The 21,182-nt window shown below is 38.4% G+C and overlaps 1 protein-coding gene across 4 annotated transcripts in view; it reads right to left on the bottom strand.

The window, feature by feature from the left end:
• LOC124606689 overlaps positions 1–21,182 on the bottom strand; it is a 267,269-nt gene that overhangs the window by 78,831 nt on the left and 167,256 nt on the right. For all 4 annotated transcript variants that reach the window (XM_047138710.1, XM_047138712.1, XM_047138711.1 and 1 more), the window contains one exon: positions 20,482–20,661. In XM_047138710.1, the coding sequence (XP_046994666.1) occupies positions 20,482–20,661 (180 nt within the window). The remainder of the gene's footprint in view (positions 1–20,481; positions 20,662–21,182) is intronic.

The following is a 21,182-nucleotide window of genomic DNA, read 5'->3' as shown; positions in this document are numbered from 1 at the left end:
CGGTCGTATGCAGTCCTGATTGTGGCGCTCACCTGCACGGCGCCAAACACGCATACGACCATCATTGGCACCAAGGCAGAAGCGACTCTCATCGCTGAAGACGACACGTCTCCATTCGTCCCTCCATTCACGCCTGTCGCGACACCACTGGAGGCGGGCTGCACGATGTTGGGGCGTGAGCGGAAGACGGCCTAACGTTGTGCGAGACCGTAGCCCAGCTTCATGGAGACGGTTGCGAATGGTCCTCGCCGATACCCCAGGAGCAACAGTGTCCCTAATTTGCTAGGAAGTGGCGGTGCGGTCCTCTACGGCACTGCGTAGGATCCTACGGTCTTGGCGTGCACCCGTGCGTCGCTGCGGTCCGGTCCCAGGTCGACGGGCACGTGCACCTTCCGCCGACCACTGGCGACAACATCGATGTACTGTGGAGACCTCACGCCCCACGTGTTGAGCAATTCGGCGGTACGTCCACCCGGCCTCCCGCATGCCCACTATACGCCCTCGCTCAAAGTCCGTCAACTGCACATACGGTTCACGTCCACGCTGTCGCGGCATGCTACCAGTGTTAAAGACTGCGATGGAGCTCCGTATGCCATGGCAAACTGGCTGACACTGACGGCGGCGGTGCACAAATGCTGCGCAGCTAGCGCCATTCGACGGCCAACACCGCGGTTCCTGGTGTGTCCGCTGTGCCGTGCGTGTGATCATTGCTTGTACAGCCCTCTCGCAGTGTCCGGAGCAAGTATGGTGGGTCTGACACACCGGTGTCAATGTGTTCTTTTTTCCATTTCCAGGAGTGTATATTTATAATTCATTCAACTGTCTCAGTTCTGATTCATACAGTCACAATGTGTCTAAGTCTTCCAAAATGCTTTCATATGGGCGAGCACAACAACTAATACATGTAACATGTGCATGTTCCTTACTAATATATTTGTGACTCAGAAAGCCATACACAATATGACACCACGTTCAGACTGTCCCATGGGGCTGGCATGGTACAATCTGACAGCTAAGAGTATCATCAGGTCATGTTGTTATCAAGAGCAAGTTCTCAGAACATGATAATCTCACAGGCAGCATTCTTGCTGGCCAGGCTCATTTACGAAAATGAGTTAAAACGTGACGACAACTAGTGGCCCCCAATGTGTGCACAGATTAACGTAAACTGGTGTCTCTGGCAAGGAACCACCAGTCGTCCAACCACTAGTCAACCCACAGGATGTGCAGGTAATGTTGGTAGTTGTAGTGGCCCATTTAGGGGCTGATTATAATATTATCCATCAATATCACATCTCTGAAGGCCCATACTAACAACAGAATGGTCCAATCTGACATGTCAAAACTTGCCTTGAAATTTTTTATCCATGAAGAACACTCCTAAAGACAAGAACTGTCAACATTTTAACTGCTAAGATGCACTAAAAGTATTTAAAAAACAATAATAAAAAAATAAAAAAAAGGAGTTGAAAACTGCCAAATTTGTGGGCTGCAAGGTGGTGGGAGAAATTGACACCTCTATTGGAGCTGTAGCATCTAAGTATCCACAATGAGCAAGGCGCACAGCCTTGTTTGCTGCACATTTGTAAATGGGAAATGCAACACAACCCAATTGTAATTTGTAAAGTGAATTTGCACCAACAGTTTCTTCAACATGATCATAAACAGTTACTGTTCTCTGGAAATATCCACAAAAATTATCAGCTGCAGTACGGTATTGGTAAGAGTTAACAACAGAGATAAAACTGAATTAATATTCATTGTGTTTTCATAATATGTGTCTGCAAATAGCTTGTGTCTTTATGTTCCAGAGTTTCACAGTAACATGGAAACCAATTAACATTCTCAATCTTGCAAAGATGAAATGTGAAGAACACAGTTTCCAGTTGAAATCACTTACTTCTCCTGAAGTCCTACAATATGTTAGCTAGTTAACTAATTGGACACTAATTCAAATGGTGTTGACATTTCATTAGAAACTGTGGAAGCTTTGAAAGAAATAGAAAATAATTCTGACAATTCCATGAACAGTGGGTCAGATGATGACAATTTCAATAATAGTCAAAAACAAAAATACCTCTAGCCCAAGGAAAATGTGTTCTACAATAGCCTTCAGTGACACAGCAAAGGCCGTGAATTTTTGGTTAAACAAAGGTGGGAGAAAAAAATTAAAGCTGATCAGTGTGCAAAGCAACTTCTCTTTTGTAAAATCAATAAGTGAACTGTGTAAATGGAAGAAACAGATGCACGAAATAAGAAATATGAGCCAAAATGAAACTTGCAAAAATGTGAAAGCTTTAGAATTGCTTAAAAGAAAAAATGCACCATTACTGATGGAGATCTACAAGACTGGGTCCTTCAAACGGCAAGTGAAATGAACATTTCTGATTTCCAGGCTTCTTCGATCTGGGTAAATATGTTCAAGTAATCTCACCAAACAGGAACACATAAAATTACAAAGTTTACTTCAAGTCAACATATGGAGCAGCTGCCATTAATAGGCAGTACTATAGAGAAATTCATAGCTGATGCACAGACAAAGCCTGCTGTTATCCTCACAACTGCAGTGTATAAGGCTGATCAGTCAGGTTTTGTGAACAAACTGCCTGCACACTGCGCTTTATCAATTCTGGATGGAAAAAAAAAATTGAAAATAAAACAGGGAGTTGGTTGTGCAATTGATGAATGCTATACAGTAATGCCATTGTAAGTATGAGTGGAATATTGTTTCTGCACCTTTATGTCTGTTTCCAGGAAATTAGGCAAATTAAGACTAACAACTAAAAAAAAAAAAGGACTGTCTAGTTGCAAAAATCTCGTAATTGATGTATCAAAATCTGGAAAAAAGGGAAAAGATCATTTTCAACATTTCATTAACAGTGTCTTCCTACCATTTTCAGAAAAGAATTGATTCCTTTTGTTGGGCTCTTGGCCTGGACCTAACAACACCTCTGTATTAGAGGAGGACAATGAAGCGAATGTTGATATAATGCAGATTCCATCTGAAACTGCTAGTGTGATTCAACCTCTTTACGAAGAATTTTTTCGACAGTGGAAAGCATCTTTAAGGAAATTGTAGGAGAACATAATTTCTGATAGCTGTTTGTCTTTTGAGGTTTATCAGAATTATCAAGCTTCAGCCATTTGTGTATTATCATCCTGCACTGCCATGTTTTATGAATTGGATCAAGTACATCTGATAAGCAGCACATTATTCAGAACAATGGCGAGGACCATTCCTTACTCTACCCCAATTCCATCTAAATAAAACTAGTAATTACTGCGAAACATCTGAATGCATCAATGTTTCTTTTGTCCGGTATGCCCCGTTTAATGAAAATGCTTGTTTTTGTCATTCAATTGACCCTTCGCATTTTTATGACCACAGGAAATAAACGAGGAATTGTTTCATTGTTAGTCAAATCCACAATATTCAGAAATTATCACAAGAACTGTGCTACAAGAATTGTTATACAATGAAGTATGTGCAAAAAATATTTTGTTTCGAAAAAGTAGAAGTCCTGACTGGTGGATGTTGGCTGTAATGTGACATCAAACACTGACACGATTTTATTTTTCCTGCTACATTGACAACAACGTAGCTGCCAATATGAATTGGTTGTTATTCAGAAAATTAATGAAATGGTATTTTTTTTTTATTTATTTATTTTTTTTTTTAATTGTTCAGGCCCGTTTTGCACAGAAATGATCACAATCAAACAAGCATGTCACAGGCTGACAAACAGAAGTGTACTTCATTCAGTTGTGTTCATTTTGCATACGCATGTGCTCTGATGGTTGTCGGTCTTTCAGCGAACCATCCAAGGACGTCTCTGTCCTGCTGACTCCTCTCATTGTTCAGAGGTGAAGGCTAAATTAATAAGAAGATTGAAAAATGAATGATTCAACAGGGATTCAATTTCGCAACCTCTTGGTTTTCAGGCAAGAGCTTTACCACAACACCACGAGGTCCAACAACCAGAGTGTACATGCTACCTTTTTTTCTCACAGTAATGAGACATTCATAGGTAATGTTCATTATCTCATGTTCTTTACTACTTCTTTTCCTACTTTGTCTATTTTGGTGATAGGTGTTGATAGATAAAACAATTAATTAGTCAATTTGTAGAATCTTTTAGGGTTAATTGTTCAAAGCACTTGCAATATATTTATTAGTCACTATGTATCTTGTGCTGAAGGAGGTCCTGCTAATCAGTGCCCCTCTAATGGTGGATCAGCTCTTCTCAGTGAACTACTTCTCATTTTGCATCAAAATGTGCTGACAAAGGTCTCTCTTGTTTGTTGTGTCTACTAGATTAACACACAAGATAGTTTTAACTAGATGCCTTGCCTATAACATATTATTCTAGATGATGACAGATCAATTACTTTTGCCAGTATTTGTCAGACAAAAGAACATATGTCTATCAGAGTCCATAGCAACAATAACAATTGGTATAAAAATATTTCAACATCATTTGTTCTCTGACAAGCATTTCTTTGACATCATAGGGATCACATTCTTTCCAAGCCCATCACCCACGGCACCACAGAGCAGACAACCATACCCACAAGGTAGACGTGCCCATTCGTGGCCCACCTTGCTGATAGCATAGGGATCGGTACAACTCCTATCTACATAGACCATAAAACACTTCCTGAAAGTTGGGTGCTTCCTACTTATGAACATTTTTTGTTGGCCAGTGGAGAGCAGGGAAGAGGGACATCTCATCCCCAGAATGATATGTCACACTTCACATACTCCCACTGAGACAAAGGATGTCATGCTTCTATCAAAAGATGTCATGCTTCTAGACTTAACTTTAAACACTTTTAACACATTCCAATAAGGTTATTCTCCAACAATTTTTTAAATATTTTTTGTTTGCAAAACACAATATCATGTCAGTTTATGTCCTCTTAGGATTCACATAAGCACTTCTTTCAATTCAGTTCATATTTATCACGAATCCATTTACTAATACCATTTTCTTTTCTTTTATATTTTGTATAATTATCAATTATACCATTCTAATTCAAATTCACTATCCCTTAATACTACTTAAAATCATTCATCCTTTATTTATTATTTCAATTTGTATGCACCATTTGGAGCGTTGCTCCTTACTGACACATTGGTTTTCAACATTCATCTCCATTTTCCCCAATTTTCTTTTTTTTTTCTCTGAGACAATACATTTAACCAAATATTTCAATTCAGCTTAGCCATATAATTGACACACATTTACTATCATACCACATCTGTTGTATGTCTCAGCAGAGGTATCTGTTTAGTATTGACTCACTGTGTAAACTAGTTCATCTACTTCATCTATTTCCCTGTGAGTTACTGCTAACTTTGAAGTCAACAGTATGCTTACCTATACCAAAACTCAGATACTCGTGTCTTTAAACTGTGGTAGAAACATACTCAAACTATGCAAATACAATCGGCCAGATCTATACTGCATTACTCTGTTTGGGAGAAAGCTTCTTCAATATGAACATATTCATTATGCGCATTCATCTGCATCCCATTCTACGGGTGGATACTTAGCAAGTGCCTTTCCATTTGAGATGCCATGTGTCCTTTTTAGGACTCTCCCTTCACAACAGCAGTCTGGGTCATTCCTCTTCTGAGTCCATCCAAATTATCGTGTAAGTCATCCCTTTCGTAGGTCCACTTACGCTTTATTTCCTAATAAAAAATGGTACTGGTCATGTCAATAATGAATAGACCACCTGGGTGTACATCCTTCGTTCCCTGTGTCCATTTACCCCTAAATATCTGTGTTTTATTAGGCACACTGCACCATCATTTTTATATTTCCATATGAAGTATTTTATCCTACTCATATTATCACTTTTAAAAAATGTTATGCTCCTTTATCATTTACACTTTCTGGTTTATTACTGTCCGTACATTTCCATCTTGCTTGGGTCTTACTTTACTATTTATGCACCTTAGTATTTCTGTGCTGTGATGGCATGTAAATTATTAATTATCCTAGAATACTTTATGCTGAGTGTGATACCTTCCATCAACAAATTTGCTTTAATCTATTATCATATGATATTATTATTTTATGTTACTTCCTCTTCTGGACAATACAATTCTACATTCATGATCTTGTTATTAACTTCTTGAAATACTTGATGTTCCCATGTTTACACATCACCTTGTTAACTGACTCACTACACAGGCTGTACAGTTCCTGTTCGCTTCCTCACAACACATGATGCGTCTAACATGAGGCACACAGAAGAGCCCCACGTGTACGTCTCTGTCTCACTAACTGCCATAGCCTTATACTTACTTGTAGGACAGGATAGTAAGGGATATCAGAAAGATGACTGAATAGAAACAGAGGGAAGAAAATGTTTCACAGAAACTAAAAAGAAATAATGAAACAGTTAGCTTGGTGCCTGGCCAACATCACCCCAACGAACCTGTTCAGAATGCAAGTTCACATGAGGGTTTAAATCATTTTACGTCTATCTTGCACTGTTATAGCAATTTGAAATTTAAGATCTTCAGAATGGGCTGGTCCCCATTCAAATGCATCTTCAATTAATCAACTACATGCAAAATCTGTTTTCTTAATATCTTCCCAGTTTTTAGGCAAAGATCTAGAAAATACTCATAAAAAGGAGGAGGATGTACTTTCCTATTTGGCTCAAACTTCGGAAATTGTTTTGACAAATTCACTGCTGTCCCTAAGAGAAATTCTTCCAACCATTTGCCTGGGCTACTTTTACTAGTTACATTAGTTTTTCTCTTTAAGTCTTGTTGTGTCTTTTCTGATCTCCACAACTCTTGTGATTCATAGAAATTCACTTGTAGAATTGGGTGCAATGTTAGTGGAATCAACTCTCTTCTGTATGTTCTGTTCTATGAATTCCTGCAATCACTCTTCCACTCTAGACAATGTCATATGTGGACTCAAAATTTCATTCAGTGCTCTGCCTTGTTCTAATATACGTACTCTTTCCTTAGTATCTGAGATTTCTTTGTCAATTACTTTTAAATCATTATGAATTTCGCTAAGATGACTACCTACTTCCTTACATGCTACATCACATTACACATCTACTTCAGTTTGTAAATCCTTAGGCAAATTATTTATGATATTTCTAAAGTAGTAATTCTAGTAACTTGTGTCTTAATCAAATTTATTGTTTTCTCCAGTTTATTACTTATTGTTTTCTTTAGTTTATTATTTATTGTTTCCTCCTGTGCCTTAAGAGTTTCCTCTAATTTTTTATTATTATTGTCCGCTAGTCCCTTAAGCATCTCCCTGAATTTTGTAAGTAGAGCTGTCATATCAACTCCCTGTGCTTCAGTTACCATTTGACAGGTGGTGACTGGCATAGACTATCAGCAACATCATATTCCTGAAATTATCACTAGCTGATAATTGTCACTAAATTCTAACTCTAGATACAATTTATTACTCTCATTTCTTAATAATATTCACTATAATCAAATCATAACACTTGTCATGAATTGTGACTGTACAGTTCATTTGACATCATAACTTCAAGCTGCAGTGAACTGATGTGGATCTTCTGCAATGCCGCAGATGCATTGCAGAGATCAGTTGTGGTGAGCAGATGCTAAAAATGCAGCAGTGTAGCAGACAACAGGTAACTGCATGGCACTGCAGAATGCGTACCAAGTTAAACTGCTTTCACAGGGCCTGTCCACCGCTACAGAGTCAGCACTCTTATTCTCCAATCCTCTTGTAACTCTTCTGCATTGCAACTACAGACATGTGTATGTGACTCATGTCTACTATTCCATAAACATGCACACTGTTGTAGTGGCTGACACTGTTGCTACGGACAACTGCAGTCCATATCTTCCAATTATTCAAATTTTTTTTTGTTTTCTAGTTGCAACCAATACAGATGTCTTCTTCTTCAATATTTTACTGATTTAACCAGGTGAGGGTGTGGTGTAACAAAGGTACATCTAGGATGTGAAGGGTCATATTGACCCTGTTTTTTATTTATATTTTTTAAGTATTTATTGGCACTATTTAACAAAAGATGGGAATTAAATTTATGAATTATTTATTAATTAAAGGATTTTGATAGAAATAAACACTACTGAGCATAAAAATGTTTACATAAAGTCTACAAAATAATCATTTTAACAGCCCTTAACATTACATATTTTTTTAAATCTACAAAACCATACATTCTCATCAGTAATTCAGATTTTTTGCTAAGTATTTACAAGATAAACCTTCTTCGAACACAAAATTAACAATAAACTTTTGACATAAGCTGTTAATCATCTCTTGCCATAGCACATTGTTGGCAGAATGGAACGATGTGTTCTTGACAAATGTACTTATGACAAGCTTCACAGACATGAAGTGTCTTATGATGTCTATCATAGGGACACTCATTACATCTTTTTTCATACACCTTGGACTCTGGCAATCGATTCTTGTGAAGATTCTCCACTAAATTCTCTGATTCTCTTGCACAAAGTGCTTGGCAGTTGAGGTATTTCTTGTCGGGCACTCCAGTGTTCACTGACGAGCATACGGCCTAGTGTTTTTATGAAATTACGATGCCTTTGGTTTTTATTGTTATTTGATTGCTGAATAATAGCATCACTTTTGCTGGTCACATTCAGTATTGTGTAGAAGACAGTCTGAGGCAACTTCAGTTTTCGTAGAATTATAAAACATGTTTATTTCTGGTTTCTTTTCATCTCCTGACAATTCATCAACAATTTCAGCATTGTGGTGAAGACTAGACATGAGCAAAACAACTTTGTTTTTCTTTGGAATATGAGAAACTAGTGTAAAATCCTTTTGGAAACCAAACTTAGATGAGTAGATTTCTCTACCACGAGTTTTGCAAAATTCAGGAGGGATTTGCCCCTTGTTCTTATGCACTGTTGCCACAGAAGTTAGTGTGTGTTCTTTCAGCAGATGTGACAATAGTTCATAGTTCATAAGCCGATTATCAAAAGTCACATTACAGCTTGTTTTTGAAATGGGTTGCCCCAGCCAATTCGTCACATCAGATGGTTAATTACTCAGTGAAAATGGTCCCTTTGGCTGCTTACCAGCATATATTTCGAGGTCGAAGATACAGAAATTCTTTGCGTTGACCGAGGCAAATATTTTCATGCCATATTTGGGCGGTTTTGATGGAATGTATTGTCTAAATTTGCATCTGCCTCTGAATGCAAGCAGCATTTCATCTATAGTTGTCTATTCTTCTAGTACATAGGCTTTCTTGCAGTTTTCAACAAATATTTCAAATGTCTAACGTATTGGTTCTAAGTTGTCCAGCTGTTTTCTTTCTTCATGTGTGGATTTATCATCAAAAGGAAGGCAGCTTTGAATAAAATGAAAATGTTACCATGTCATTGTCAGCCAAAATATTTCAACGCCTTTTCCATCTGAAGCCCAAAGGTCAGCGATGTTCTGCCACCCAGATCGGTAAAATCCAGCAATGTACAACAAGCCTAAATAAGCCTTCAGCTCACTCATGGTCATTTCTTTCATAAAATAGTGATTTGCAACTACTTCAAAAGCTGCTTTCCTTTCTGCAGTTTGCAAGTTTGTGTATTTCAAGATGATACTAAGCATATTTTCATTGCAAAACAGACTCCAGCATTCAAACTATATCTTTGCTAATCTTGCCACTAAACTCATGTCAGGTACCTGCCTGATGATATTTTCAAAACAGGTCCAAACTTGTTACTGAGGTGGATTTTTGCACCACTTGGATCCATCTTTACCAAAATAAAATGAACTGTGTATCCTCAACTAATTCTGGTAACGCAGCATTGTGGGCAGTATTCTGTAGCTTATTTAATGGTATATTATCTTCTTTGTCACTGCCTTCACTTGCATCTTGCTCCGTACCACTACTGCCCCTGGGCTCACTTACACGATCTTCATTTTCACTGCCATCAGTCGTAAAACCGTTTTCACTGTCTGATAATTACACCAGCCAGCAACATATATGATTAGCCTCCCTTTCTTCTTCATTTTGACTAAAAACAACAAAAAACACGAAACACTGATGAAAAAAGATAAACTGAAAAGTGACACAGAAATACTACTTCGTGGTTGTGGAAGGGTAAAAATTACCCTCTTACTGTTTGCACTAATTTATCTTCTTTCACAGAATGCAGCCGACTGAGTGTGTGCAGGCATTAGGGAGGGGAGTTCAATAATTACAGCTACTGAGAACTTCAACAATATGCAAGTGCACAACAAAGAACTGCCAACAAAACAAAATGAGCATGGTCATACTGACCCTACCACACCCCCACCAGGTTAAATCCAACCACACAGTGTTTGCACTGATAGACTTTCAGTTCCATCAAGACAATTATAACTGGTACACAAATATTTCCACGCCATTTGTTCTCTGGTGAGCATTTCTTTGATGTAATGGATATCAAATTTTACCCATGCCCTTCACTTGCAGCACCACAGGGTAGAAGACTCCACCCAGCAGGTACAAGGGTCTATTGCTGACAGTACAGGATTGGTACAGCTCTGTTCTGCAAACACTATAAAACACTTCCTGAAAGTGGGATGCTTCCTACTTACTAACTACCTTACTCATGAACATCTTTTGCCCTGCCAAAGGAGAGCAGGGAAGTCAGACATATCATTCCCAAAATGATATGTCACACTTCACCCTCTAGTTAAATGCTTGTACACAGAGAAACAAGTGAATGATAGTGAACACTGGTGAATTTTCTGTGATTCCTCATTTGTCTGTGTTCTCTTCCATTCCCTCCAGTGTGAACCAGGCTTTATGTACTCAAAATCAGTGTATTTTCACTCTGGATATTTATGCTACGCAGCATTGCGTGCTCGTCACAGATGCTGCTTCTCATTCAACGAATCACGCATTCACTAGGCAGGGCTGTACAAACCACTGTTATAAATAGTTCTTTGTAGGGCACAAATGAGTTATTTCAACTTTTTTAATGTTTGCAGTGTATCTTAGTAGCTAAAATTTTGGCATTGCATTTCGTTTGGTGTTACTCCTGTGTAAAAAATTTCAGGGTAGGTTTCGACATGCTGGATTGGACCATTACCTTGTGAGACTTTGTTTAGTAGGAAGAAAAATGTCAATAGAAATGAAGCCAGGGGTGGCTCAAGGGGGTGGAGGTGAACCCTGCCACAGCCCAGGGCAACAGGTTTTTGGGGGCAGCAAAATTATCTTATATATTTATATGGTTTCAAAAGGATGAATTAAACAAGATAATTAAAGTTTTTCATGAATGAAGAAGTATGAGAATAAGATGGAAGTACAAATCATACATAAAATTTAGTGTCTTACTGGAAATTACCTATGGTGGTGTGAAACAGATGACAAATATTGCACTTTAGTTGCATGTGGATCTTTCAAAATAGCAATGCCTGCAAGTGGCATGAGAAACACTGTAATAAATAAAGAATAAGTAAAATATGCATTACCCATTACATTACATAGTCTTTTGAGTTGAGACATTGTGATTACGGTAAGCAGTGTTTGTACATGGAAAGATGCATGGCATCCTTCCCCCCCGCCACTCCCTTCTCTTTGGAACTGCCATTAGCACCATTTACATTACTGTTCTTGCCACATTTCTCTAAATTAATTGTTTCTCCTTTGTCTGTAACTTCTTTTTAGTTTTACATCATTCCCTATTTTGATACTATAACCATAGTCAATGGATAGTAATATTGAGATCATAGAGAAAAAAGCTATCAAACTTCATTTTGAAGCTGAAGCAACTAAACTACCTTGCAAAAACTGTTCATACTGTTTCATTGTATTTCACGATGTTTGAGCTTCAGTATCTTTATTTAGGATGTAACTGTTACTTTTTTTATTGAATAAATGATAGACAAACGGGGCAGCAGCAGCCTTTTCAGTAGTTGCAGGAGCAACGGTCTGGATGATTGACTGATCTGGTCTTGTAACACTAACCAAACGGCCTTGCTGTGCTGGTACTGCGAACGGCTGAAAGCAAGGGGAAACTACAGCCATAATTTTTCCTGAGGGCACGTAGCTTTACTGTATGGTTAAATGATGATGGTGTCCTCTTGGGTAAATTATTCCGGAGGTAAAATAGTCCCCCATTCGGGTCTCCGGGCGGGGACTGCTCAAGAGGACATTGTTATCAGGAGAAAGAAAACTGGTGTTCTACGGATCGGAGCGTGGAATGTCAGGTCCCTTAATCGGACAGGTAAGTTAGAAAATTTAAAAAGGGAAATGGAGAGGTTAAAGTTGGATATAGTAGGAATTAGTGAAGTTCAGTGGCAGGAGGAACAAGAATTCTAGTCAGGTCAATACAGGGTTATAAATACAAAATCAAATAGGGGTAATGCAGGAGTTAGTTTAATAATGAATAAAAAAATAGGAGTGCGGGTAAGCTACTACAAACAGCATAGTGAACACATTATTGTGGCCAAGATAGACACGAAGCCCATGCCTACTACAGTAGTACAAGTTTATATGCCAAATAGCTTTGTAGATGATGAAGAAATTGATGAAATGTATGATGAGATAAAAGAAATTATTCACGTAGCGAAGGGAGACAAAAATGTAATAGTCATGGGTGACTGGAATTCGAGAGTAGGAAAAGGGAAAGAAGGAAACATAGTAGGTGAATATGGATTGGGGGTAAGGAATGAAAGAGGAAGCCATCTGGTAGAATTTTGCACAGAGCATAACTTAACCATAGCTAACATGTGGTTCAAGAATCATAAAAGAAGGTTGTATACATGGAAGAATCCTGGAGATACTAGAAGGTATCAGATAGATTATATAATGGTAAGACATAGATTTAGGAACCAGGTTTTAAATTGTAAGACATTTCCAGGGGCAAATGTGGGCTCTGACCACAATCTATTGGTTATGAACTGTAGATTAAAACTGAAGAAACTGCAAAAAGGTGTGAATTTAAGGAGATGGGACCTGGATAAACTGACTAAACCAGAGGTTGTACAGAGTTTCAGGGAGAGCATAAGGGAAAAATTGATAGGAATGGGGGAAAGAAATACAGTAGAAGAAGAATGAGGGATGAAGTAGTGAAGGCAGCAGAGGATCAAGTAGGTAAAAAGATGAGGGCTAGTAGAAATCCTTGGGTAACACAAGAAATATTGAATTTAATTGATGAAAGGAGAAAATATAAAAATGCAGTAAATGAAGCAGGCAAAAAGGAATACAAACGTCTCAAAAATGAGATCGACAGGAAGTGCAAAATGCCTAAGCAGGGATGGCTAGAGAACAAATGTAAGGATCTAGAAGCTCATCTCACTAGGGGTAAGATAGATACTGCCTACAGGAAAATTAACGAGACCTTTGGAGAAAAGAGAGCCAGTTGTATGAATATCAAGAGCTCAGATGGAAATCCAGTTCTAAGCAAAGAAGGGAAAGCAGGAAGGTGGAAGGAGTATATAGAGGGTCTATACAAGGGCGATGTACTTGAGGACAATATTATGGAAATGGAAGAGGATGTAGACGAAGATGAAATGTGAGATACGATACTGCGTGAAGAGTTTGACAGAGCACTGAAAGACCTGAGTTGAAACAAGGCCCCGGGAGTAGACAACATTTCATTTGAACTACTGACGGCCTTGGGAGAGCCAGTCCTGACAAAACTCTACCATCTGGTGAGCAAGATGTGTGAGACAGGTGAAATGCCCTCAGACTTCAAGAAGAATATAATAATTCCAATCCCAAAGAAAGCAGGTGCTGACAGATATGAAAATTACTGAATGAAAATCAGTTTAATAAGTCACAGCTGCAAAATACTAACGCGAATTCTTTACAGACGAATGGAAAAGCTGGTAGAAGCCGACCTCGGGGAAGATCAGTTTGGATTCCGTAGAAATGTCGAACAAGTGAGGCAATACTGACCTTACGACTTATCTTAGAAGAAAGATTAGGGAAAGGCAAACCTACGTTTCTAGCATTTGTAGATCGAGAGAAAGCTTTTGACAATGTTGACTGGAATACTCTCTTTAAAATTCTAAAGGTGTCAGGGGTAAAATGCAGGGAGCGAAAGGCTTTTTACAATTTGTACAGAAACCAGATGGCAGTTATAAGAGTTGAGGGGCATGAAATGGAAGCAGTGGTTGGGAAGGGAGTGAGGCAGGGTTGTAGCCCCTCCCCGATGTTATTCAATCTGTATATCGAGCAAGCAGTAAAGGAAACAAAAGAAAAATTCGGAGTTGGAATTAAAATCAATGGAGAAGACATAAAAACTTTGAGGTTTGCCGATGAGATTGTAATTCTGTCAGAGACAGCAAAGGACTTGGAAGAGCAGTTGAATGGAATGGACAGTGTCTTGAAAAGAGGATATAAGATGAACATCAACAAAAGCAAAACGAGGATAATGGAATGTAGTCTAATTAAGTCGGGTGATGCTGAGGGAATTAGATTAGGAAATGAGACACTTAAAGTAGTAAAGGATTTTTGCTATTTGGGGAGCAAAATGACTGATAATGATCGAAGTAGAGAGGATATAAAATGTAGACTGGCAATGGCAAGGAAAGCGTTTCTGAAGAAGAGAAATTTGTTAATATCGAGTATAGATTTAAGTGTGAGGAAGTCGTTTCTGAAAGTATTTGTATGGAGTGTAGCCATGTATGGAAGTGAAACATGGACGATAAATAGTTTGGACAAGAAGAGAATAGAAGCTTTCGAAATGTGGTGCTACAGAAGAATGCTGAAGATTAGGTGGGTAGATCACATAACTAATGAGGAGGTATTGAATAGAATTGGGGAGAAGAGGAGTTTGTGGCGCAACTTGACAAGAAGAAGGGAACTGTTGGTAGGACATATTCTGAGGCATCAAGGGATCACAAATTTATCATTGGAGGGCAGCGTGGAGGGAAAAAATCGTAGAGGGAGACCAAGAGATGAATACACTAAGCAGATTCAGAAGGATGTAGGTTGCAGTAAGTACTGGGAGATGAAGAAGCTTGCACGGGATAGAGTAGCATGGAGAGCTGCATCAAACCAGTCTCAGGACTGAAGACCACAACAACAACAACAACAACAAATGATAGTGCTTTCAAAACTTGTTTTGGGCCATAAATAACTACTGTCACATGTCAGAAAGAACCCCTTCATGGTATCTGACTATATCCATTTTTCCTTTATATACTGAGACACATTAAACAGTCATCAGCAATTTATGTGCGCTTTTATATGTATGTTGCTCACTGTCCTATTATCTTCCCATAGGAACAACGCATGCACCAAAACATCGCCGATAATACAGTACTCAGTTGTGCTAGTTCCTACAGGTTTCCTGTCAAAATTGTTGTCCCCGGTACTTTGAGGCTCATACGCGAATATGAGCTTTTTGCCCAACTTAACTCTAGCTTAAGGGGCTCCGGAACGCCCTATACTTGCAATGTTAAAATAACGTTTATAAATTACATCTTTCCTCACAAAGTATTTGAGGTAGGAAATTGAACTTTTTACAGATTATTTATTGGAATATGGGCTACAACTTAACACAGGGATTTTACAAAATTTTAGTTCAGTTATTAAAGATGATTTTTTTTCAATTGTAATGAAAATTCACAACATTTTTTTGCAATTTTTTATTTATATATTCAAAAATATACAGTTTTTTGGAAAAAGGCTGTGTTAAATTATGCAGAAGGTACTGTGTAACATTTACTGAAAGTTTGAAACAAATATGTTTGGAAGATCCTTAGAAAACATGTAATTAGTATGAGGAAATAAAAGTTTTGGGAATCGAGCGACAAAGATTGGATTAACTTTTTAGTGCATTCCAGGTCCATAGGATGGATTATCTTCATCCTCTGCAAACTCCTCCTCCAGCTTCCTCTTGTTCCTCCTCCTGTTTACTCTTGCTTGTATTTCTTGACTCTTTACAGCCCTGTCTGCAGCCCGAAGGCGTTCCTTGTCTAAAGCAAGCATCGCTCGTACCATGTTAGAACCTATCTTCATTCCCATATTTCTAAATACCTTGCACCTTACAATGTTGCCGTCATTGAAAGTCGCAACAGCATCATACACACCAAAGTGAAGTGTTTCTATTCCAACAAATACAGTCTTGGGGATTCTCGACCATATAACACTATTTACACTTTCATTGGGGTTTTGAGTTTTTCCGTGAATACACTTTTTCAACAGTTCAGGTGCTGCTAAGTCTCTGAAAATAGGTTTTATCACCTCCATTATTGCATGAGGCAGACTATGCTTATGAGTGTACACTTCACCAGTTAGCAATCCTTTGTTATATTTACACCAACTGTCTTCTTCTTTGGGACACAAGCTATGTTGGGGATTTTCATCGGTTGAAGAGGTATGAAAAAAAAGAGCCCAAACAGCCTTCTTCATTTCGTCGACACTTTGTGTATTTTGCCTAATAGCCATTCCATAATAGTCCAGTATTTTGTCACTTACTCTGTCAGTTAACCTTCCCTTCCCATCCAACCCTTTACCATCACTGAGTTTTTGTTTTTTGTATGAAGCTTTCAGTCGCCGAAGTCTTGTTCCCATTCGCTTCTGTACGTGTCCAATACACTCAAATTTCTGCACTACAACATCATCACCATAGGGCTTCAGTCCTTGAACATGTTTGAAACTTTTAGAATCACCGTCACCAAGGTAATTAACATAACACACTTTATCACACGCCTCAGAACGCTGGAATATGCTGGCAACACCAGCCACTTCCATTCCTCCACTACTGCCACTATAGTTAGCTTTGCAATTATTTTCATGTGTACCTTTATATTTTTGTGGACATCTACAATACTTTGATATTACTGCTACATCTAAAACTTTCCCTGTATACATACTGGTGGCAGATACTACACCATGAAGAGATGTGTGTCCCCGTTTATGCCAGGTACCATCGAACGCTGCAGTCAAATCTCTGTTACCATTATTTTCCATTACTGCCTCTTCCACAGCGTTCTTCATAGATTCTATACAGACATCTTCTACTTTAGACCCTATTAATTTATTATAGGTCGTAAACTTGGTTGGGGGATTTGGAAGATTCATGATGCCACAGAAAATTGCACCTGCAGTAGCACCCTTACCAACTGAACGCAAGGAATAAACAAATCCAATGTTGTGTTCGTAGATTTTGCTACCATTTTCTTCAGCTGCAGTTACTGCAACACTGTTCCAAAAGGTGGCCATGTAGGAACACTTATCACATTTCAGTTGTATTTCACTAGCAAGTCCTACGTGCTTTATTATGGAGAGTTCCAGACCAAATTCACTACAATGAATACATCTTACACAGTTTGAAAAAATTCCTTTGAGAACCGACATATCAAATATTTCATTCACATCCGATTCGCCCATAAAACATTCATAGTTTTCACTCATTGAACCAAGCTTCTTCAGTGAAGTATTTTCTTTCCCACTTTGACTGCTATGGGCAGCTGTACTTGATAGGTTAGGTTCACTCACTTGGTTATCGTCTTTATTGTTTACAGTAATAACACATACCTTTGGCTTTCCAACATTTCTCCTTTTCTTAAAAGCCTTCAGAGGATTTCTAATAACTTTACTTTTACTCATTATTATACTTCAACAAAACAGAGACTCAAGAAACAGAATTAATTACGCATATTTTCGAGATAACGACAGAGTAAATAAACATGAAACAATTGACAATCACACCAGCGATATATATTGAACAATCACAGGTTAGCCACAACACATAACTTTATCTCACATCACTAAAATGTACCTGATGAACACGGACGTTAATAATAACACCATTTGACAGCAGTTTAACAGCACCACAGTGGGTCACGCCCATGTAGAACACATTTCAAAAAAAATTTAAAAATAGTTGTAGTCTTCAGAATTGAATAAATTATATCTCTATTAAAAGGTAATAGTCTGCAGATTCAGAAAACGCAAAAAAGTAAAAATTGAACTTTTCATGATTTTGAGCCTTTCCGGAGCCCCTTAAAGAATTTGGTAACACAACCTGTGACTATGGGAAGTATAGAAACAAGTTTTTTGAAGCTTAAACTGTTTAAAATACACCAGATGTCAACAATGTGCCAGGCACAACTGTGTGAGATGGCAATGGTGTTGACTGAATGTGAGCTAGCTGAATGTCTGGATTTCAACAAGGTCATACAGGAGATCAGTGATGGCAAAGCAAGAAAAATATCTGTATTAAAAGGTAGCTGTGTAGACATATTTTTATGATTAATATTAGTTTTCATTTATTTATGTTTGTCATGCTTTTTCATTCATTTATTTAATAAAGATTTGTTGTAGTGTAGGCCCACATTTGTTTTTTCTAGTGGCGATATAAGTTACCAAATGTCATCTACCTGTGCAAACCCATTGTTGCAGATCCTATTTCAAATACTATAGTCTGTATAACAACGAAAATGGTGTCAAAGCTAAGGTCACATCTACAGAAAGTTTGGACACTGACCATTTAACCACAGGGACTAAAAGCACTTCTATTCTTTCTCAATTTGAATACATTTATTAGATTTGTATATTTTGTCAGTAACAATGTATTATATTTGCAGTGTAGTTTTTGTATCTAGCACACTGACCACCAAGCATAAAGTGCAAATACTTTATACTTGCATTCAGACTACAGTCAGCATTGTGCATTGTCAGCTTTGACATCATTGCAGAAATGTGGTTGTACAGAAAGGTTCCTACAGAAGTATTCTGCCATGGCCTGATTAATTTCAGATGCACTGTAAATATTCAGATATCATCCAATAGTCCAAGCTATTCTAACACTGAAACTTCCTGGCAGATTAAAACTCTGTGCCCGACTGAGACTCGAACTCGGGATCTTTGCCCTCGCGGGCAAGTGCTCTACCAACTGAGCTACCGAAGCACGACTCACGCCCAGTCCTCACAGCTTTATTTCTGCCAGTATCTCGTCTCCTACCTTCCCAACTTTACAGAAGCTCTCCTTCGGAACTTGCAGAACTAGCACTCCTGAAAGAAAGGATACTGCGGAGACATGGCTTAGCCACAGCTTGGGGGATGTTTCCAGAATGAGATTTCCAGTCTGCAGCGGAGTGTGCGCTGATATGAAACTTCCTGGCAGATTGAAACTGTGTGCCCGACCGAGACTTGAACTCGGGACCTTTGCCTTTCGTGGGCAAGTGCTCTACCAACTGAGCTACCGAAGCACGACTCACGCCCGCACACTCCGCTGCAGAGTGAAAATCTCATTCTATTCTAACACTGCTTTATGAGGCAAGGGTGCACCTCTCCGCCCACTCACAGGCAAGTGCAGCTCGTATTGTGTACCAAACAGGTGGCCCTATTGCAATTGTTCTGTGCATGTGCAAGTCACTTGGAAACCTCAGATCCATGTACACTTTGCCAGGGCAGTGCGAATGCATATGCTATCAGCTAGTTGCCTGACTGTTGTATGTCAGGTGTTTGCCACCTTTGGCCATCTTGTCCTGTAGGTGCATGGCTGCAACAGGCTATAATAGATCATAACAATCTAATGGCCCTGTGAACAGTGAGCAACACATTTCTGAAATACTACTTTATTTCCTTACAAAAGTGGTAACTTGTGATCCAGTGGATCATGGAAGTCTCAATTTTAATCAGAAACTTACCAAACTATTTTTACACTGAACAAAGTTTCTTTATTTGTTACTGTCCCACCTACCATAAAAAGTTTGAAAATTTGGTTTCATTAAGGTGTCACATAAATGAGTCAAAGAGTGGTACTCTTTCTCATCTATGTTAGATTATCAGCAGAAAATATTTTAGGACTTGACTTGTTAACTATGTTTCAATCAGTCTTGTTTCATCCCTGACTTCTGTATCTGCTGTACTGGAAATTACGCCCCCAGTTATCAAGAATGCCTTTTAATTAAGTTCCAGCGTATACTTTATAACTGTGCTGTTTCTTTGTCTCTCAGTGGTGGTTCTAACAATTGCTTCAAGTAACACGAAAGCTTTCTAATAAAATGCTCAAATACGTGGGCACCCACAATCGTGTCTCACTAAAACACTCATTCTTTTCAGATGATACATTCTAGCAGAAAAAATGTCTATGTTGTAGGGAATTTTGGTATTAGTTATATATCATGACACACAGATGTGTTGTCTGGACACTTATTGCCGTACATTTCATTAATCACTGAGGCATCACAAAAAATAAAGTACAAAGATAATGAAGTATTTACACAGGCAGAGACAGAGGACATGAAGGGCAGAATGAAAGAACACAGCAACAAAGAAGTACCTGCGAAACATCCATCACAGTGAGTTGATGTCCCATGATGAGTCATCACATGCAAGGATTAGAACTTGTAGCACTGAGAGATAATTTATCTTTTAACTTTTGTTCAAGTTTATCTGTACTGCCACATGGTAAAGAGAACGTTTTTATTTTTATGTTAAAGAGATTTTTTTTAAGTAATGTGAAAATGAATAACCAGTTACCCATTCTATAAACAATCAATGTTGGAAGTGTATAACCTTTGGATGAGATGGTGCTGCTGGTCCTGTTATCAGTACAGGTTCTTCTTGTTGCTCGTTAAACAAGTAACTGTAGACTGTTTCTGGAGATTGGTCCAGTGGCATGCCTTTCTCTTCCATGTGCAAAATTGATGCAATTATTCGAGGAGCCATTCCACTGAGGCCCTCATCTTCAGGTTCCTGTAAGAATACATGTTACCTTAAGCAATGTGATACACTAACAATCTTTGCTGAGATAATGTACACCAGTCACAAAGTTTTAGAATCTTTACCACAGTCAGTGATAGTGTAAACAACTTCCACAGCAAAGGAGTCTAAATTCTGATATCCAGTGATGGGAAACACTCTGAACTCTTGAGATGTGAAGCTTTTACAACACTGGCTATTAGGACTCTTTATGTATCTCTTGGGCAATGGAAATAATACACCAATCAGAAATTACGAACTACTGCGAAACAAGTTTTGCACCACACTCATGATTTGCATAGCTTACAATTTTTTCATCAGGAACCACTTTCTCGACACTCTTTTGACCACAGGAAATTATGCTGTGTAACGGATGTAAAAGTAAACTGTCAGATTCAGTATGGTTTCTTATACCATGCTGTGTCTCCAATCATGAACAGGATAATGTGTTTGTGCTCACTGTCCAATCATTCAACATAGCTCTGACAGGCATCTAAAGTTTAGATGATACCGGA

Source organism: Schistocerca americana, chromosome 3 (assembly GCF_021461395.2).
Source record: "Schistocerca americana isolate TAMUIC-IGC-003095 chromosome 3, iqSchAmer2.1, whole genome shotgun sequence".
Taxonomy (NCBI): Eukaryota; Metazoa; Arthropoda; class Insecta; order Orthoptera; family Acrididae; genus Schistocerca; species Schistocerca americana.
Note: the sequence above shows the minus strand (reverse complement) of the source record. Positions and strands in the feature narration are given on the sequence as shown.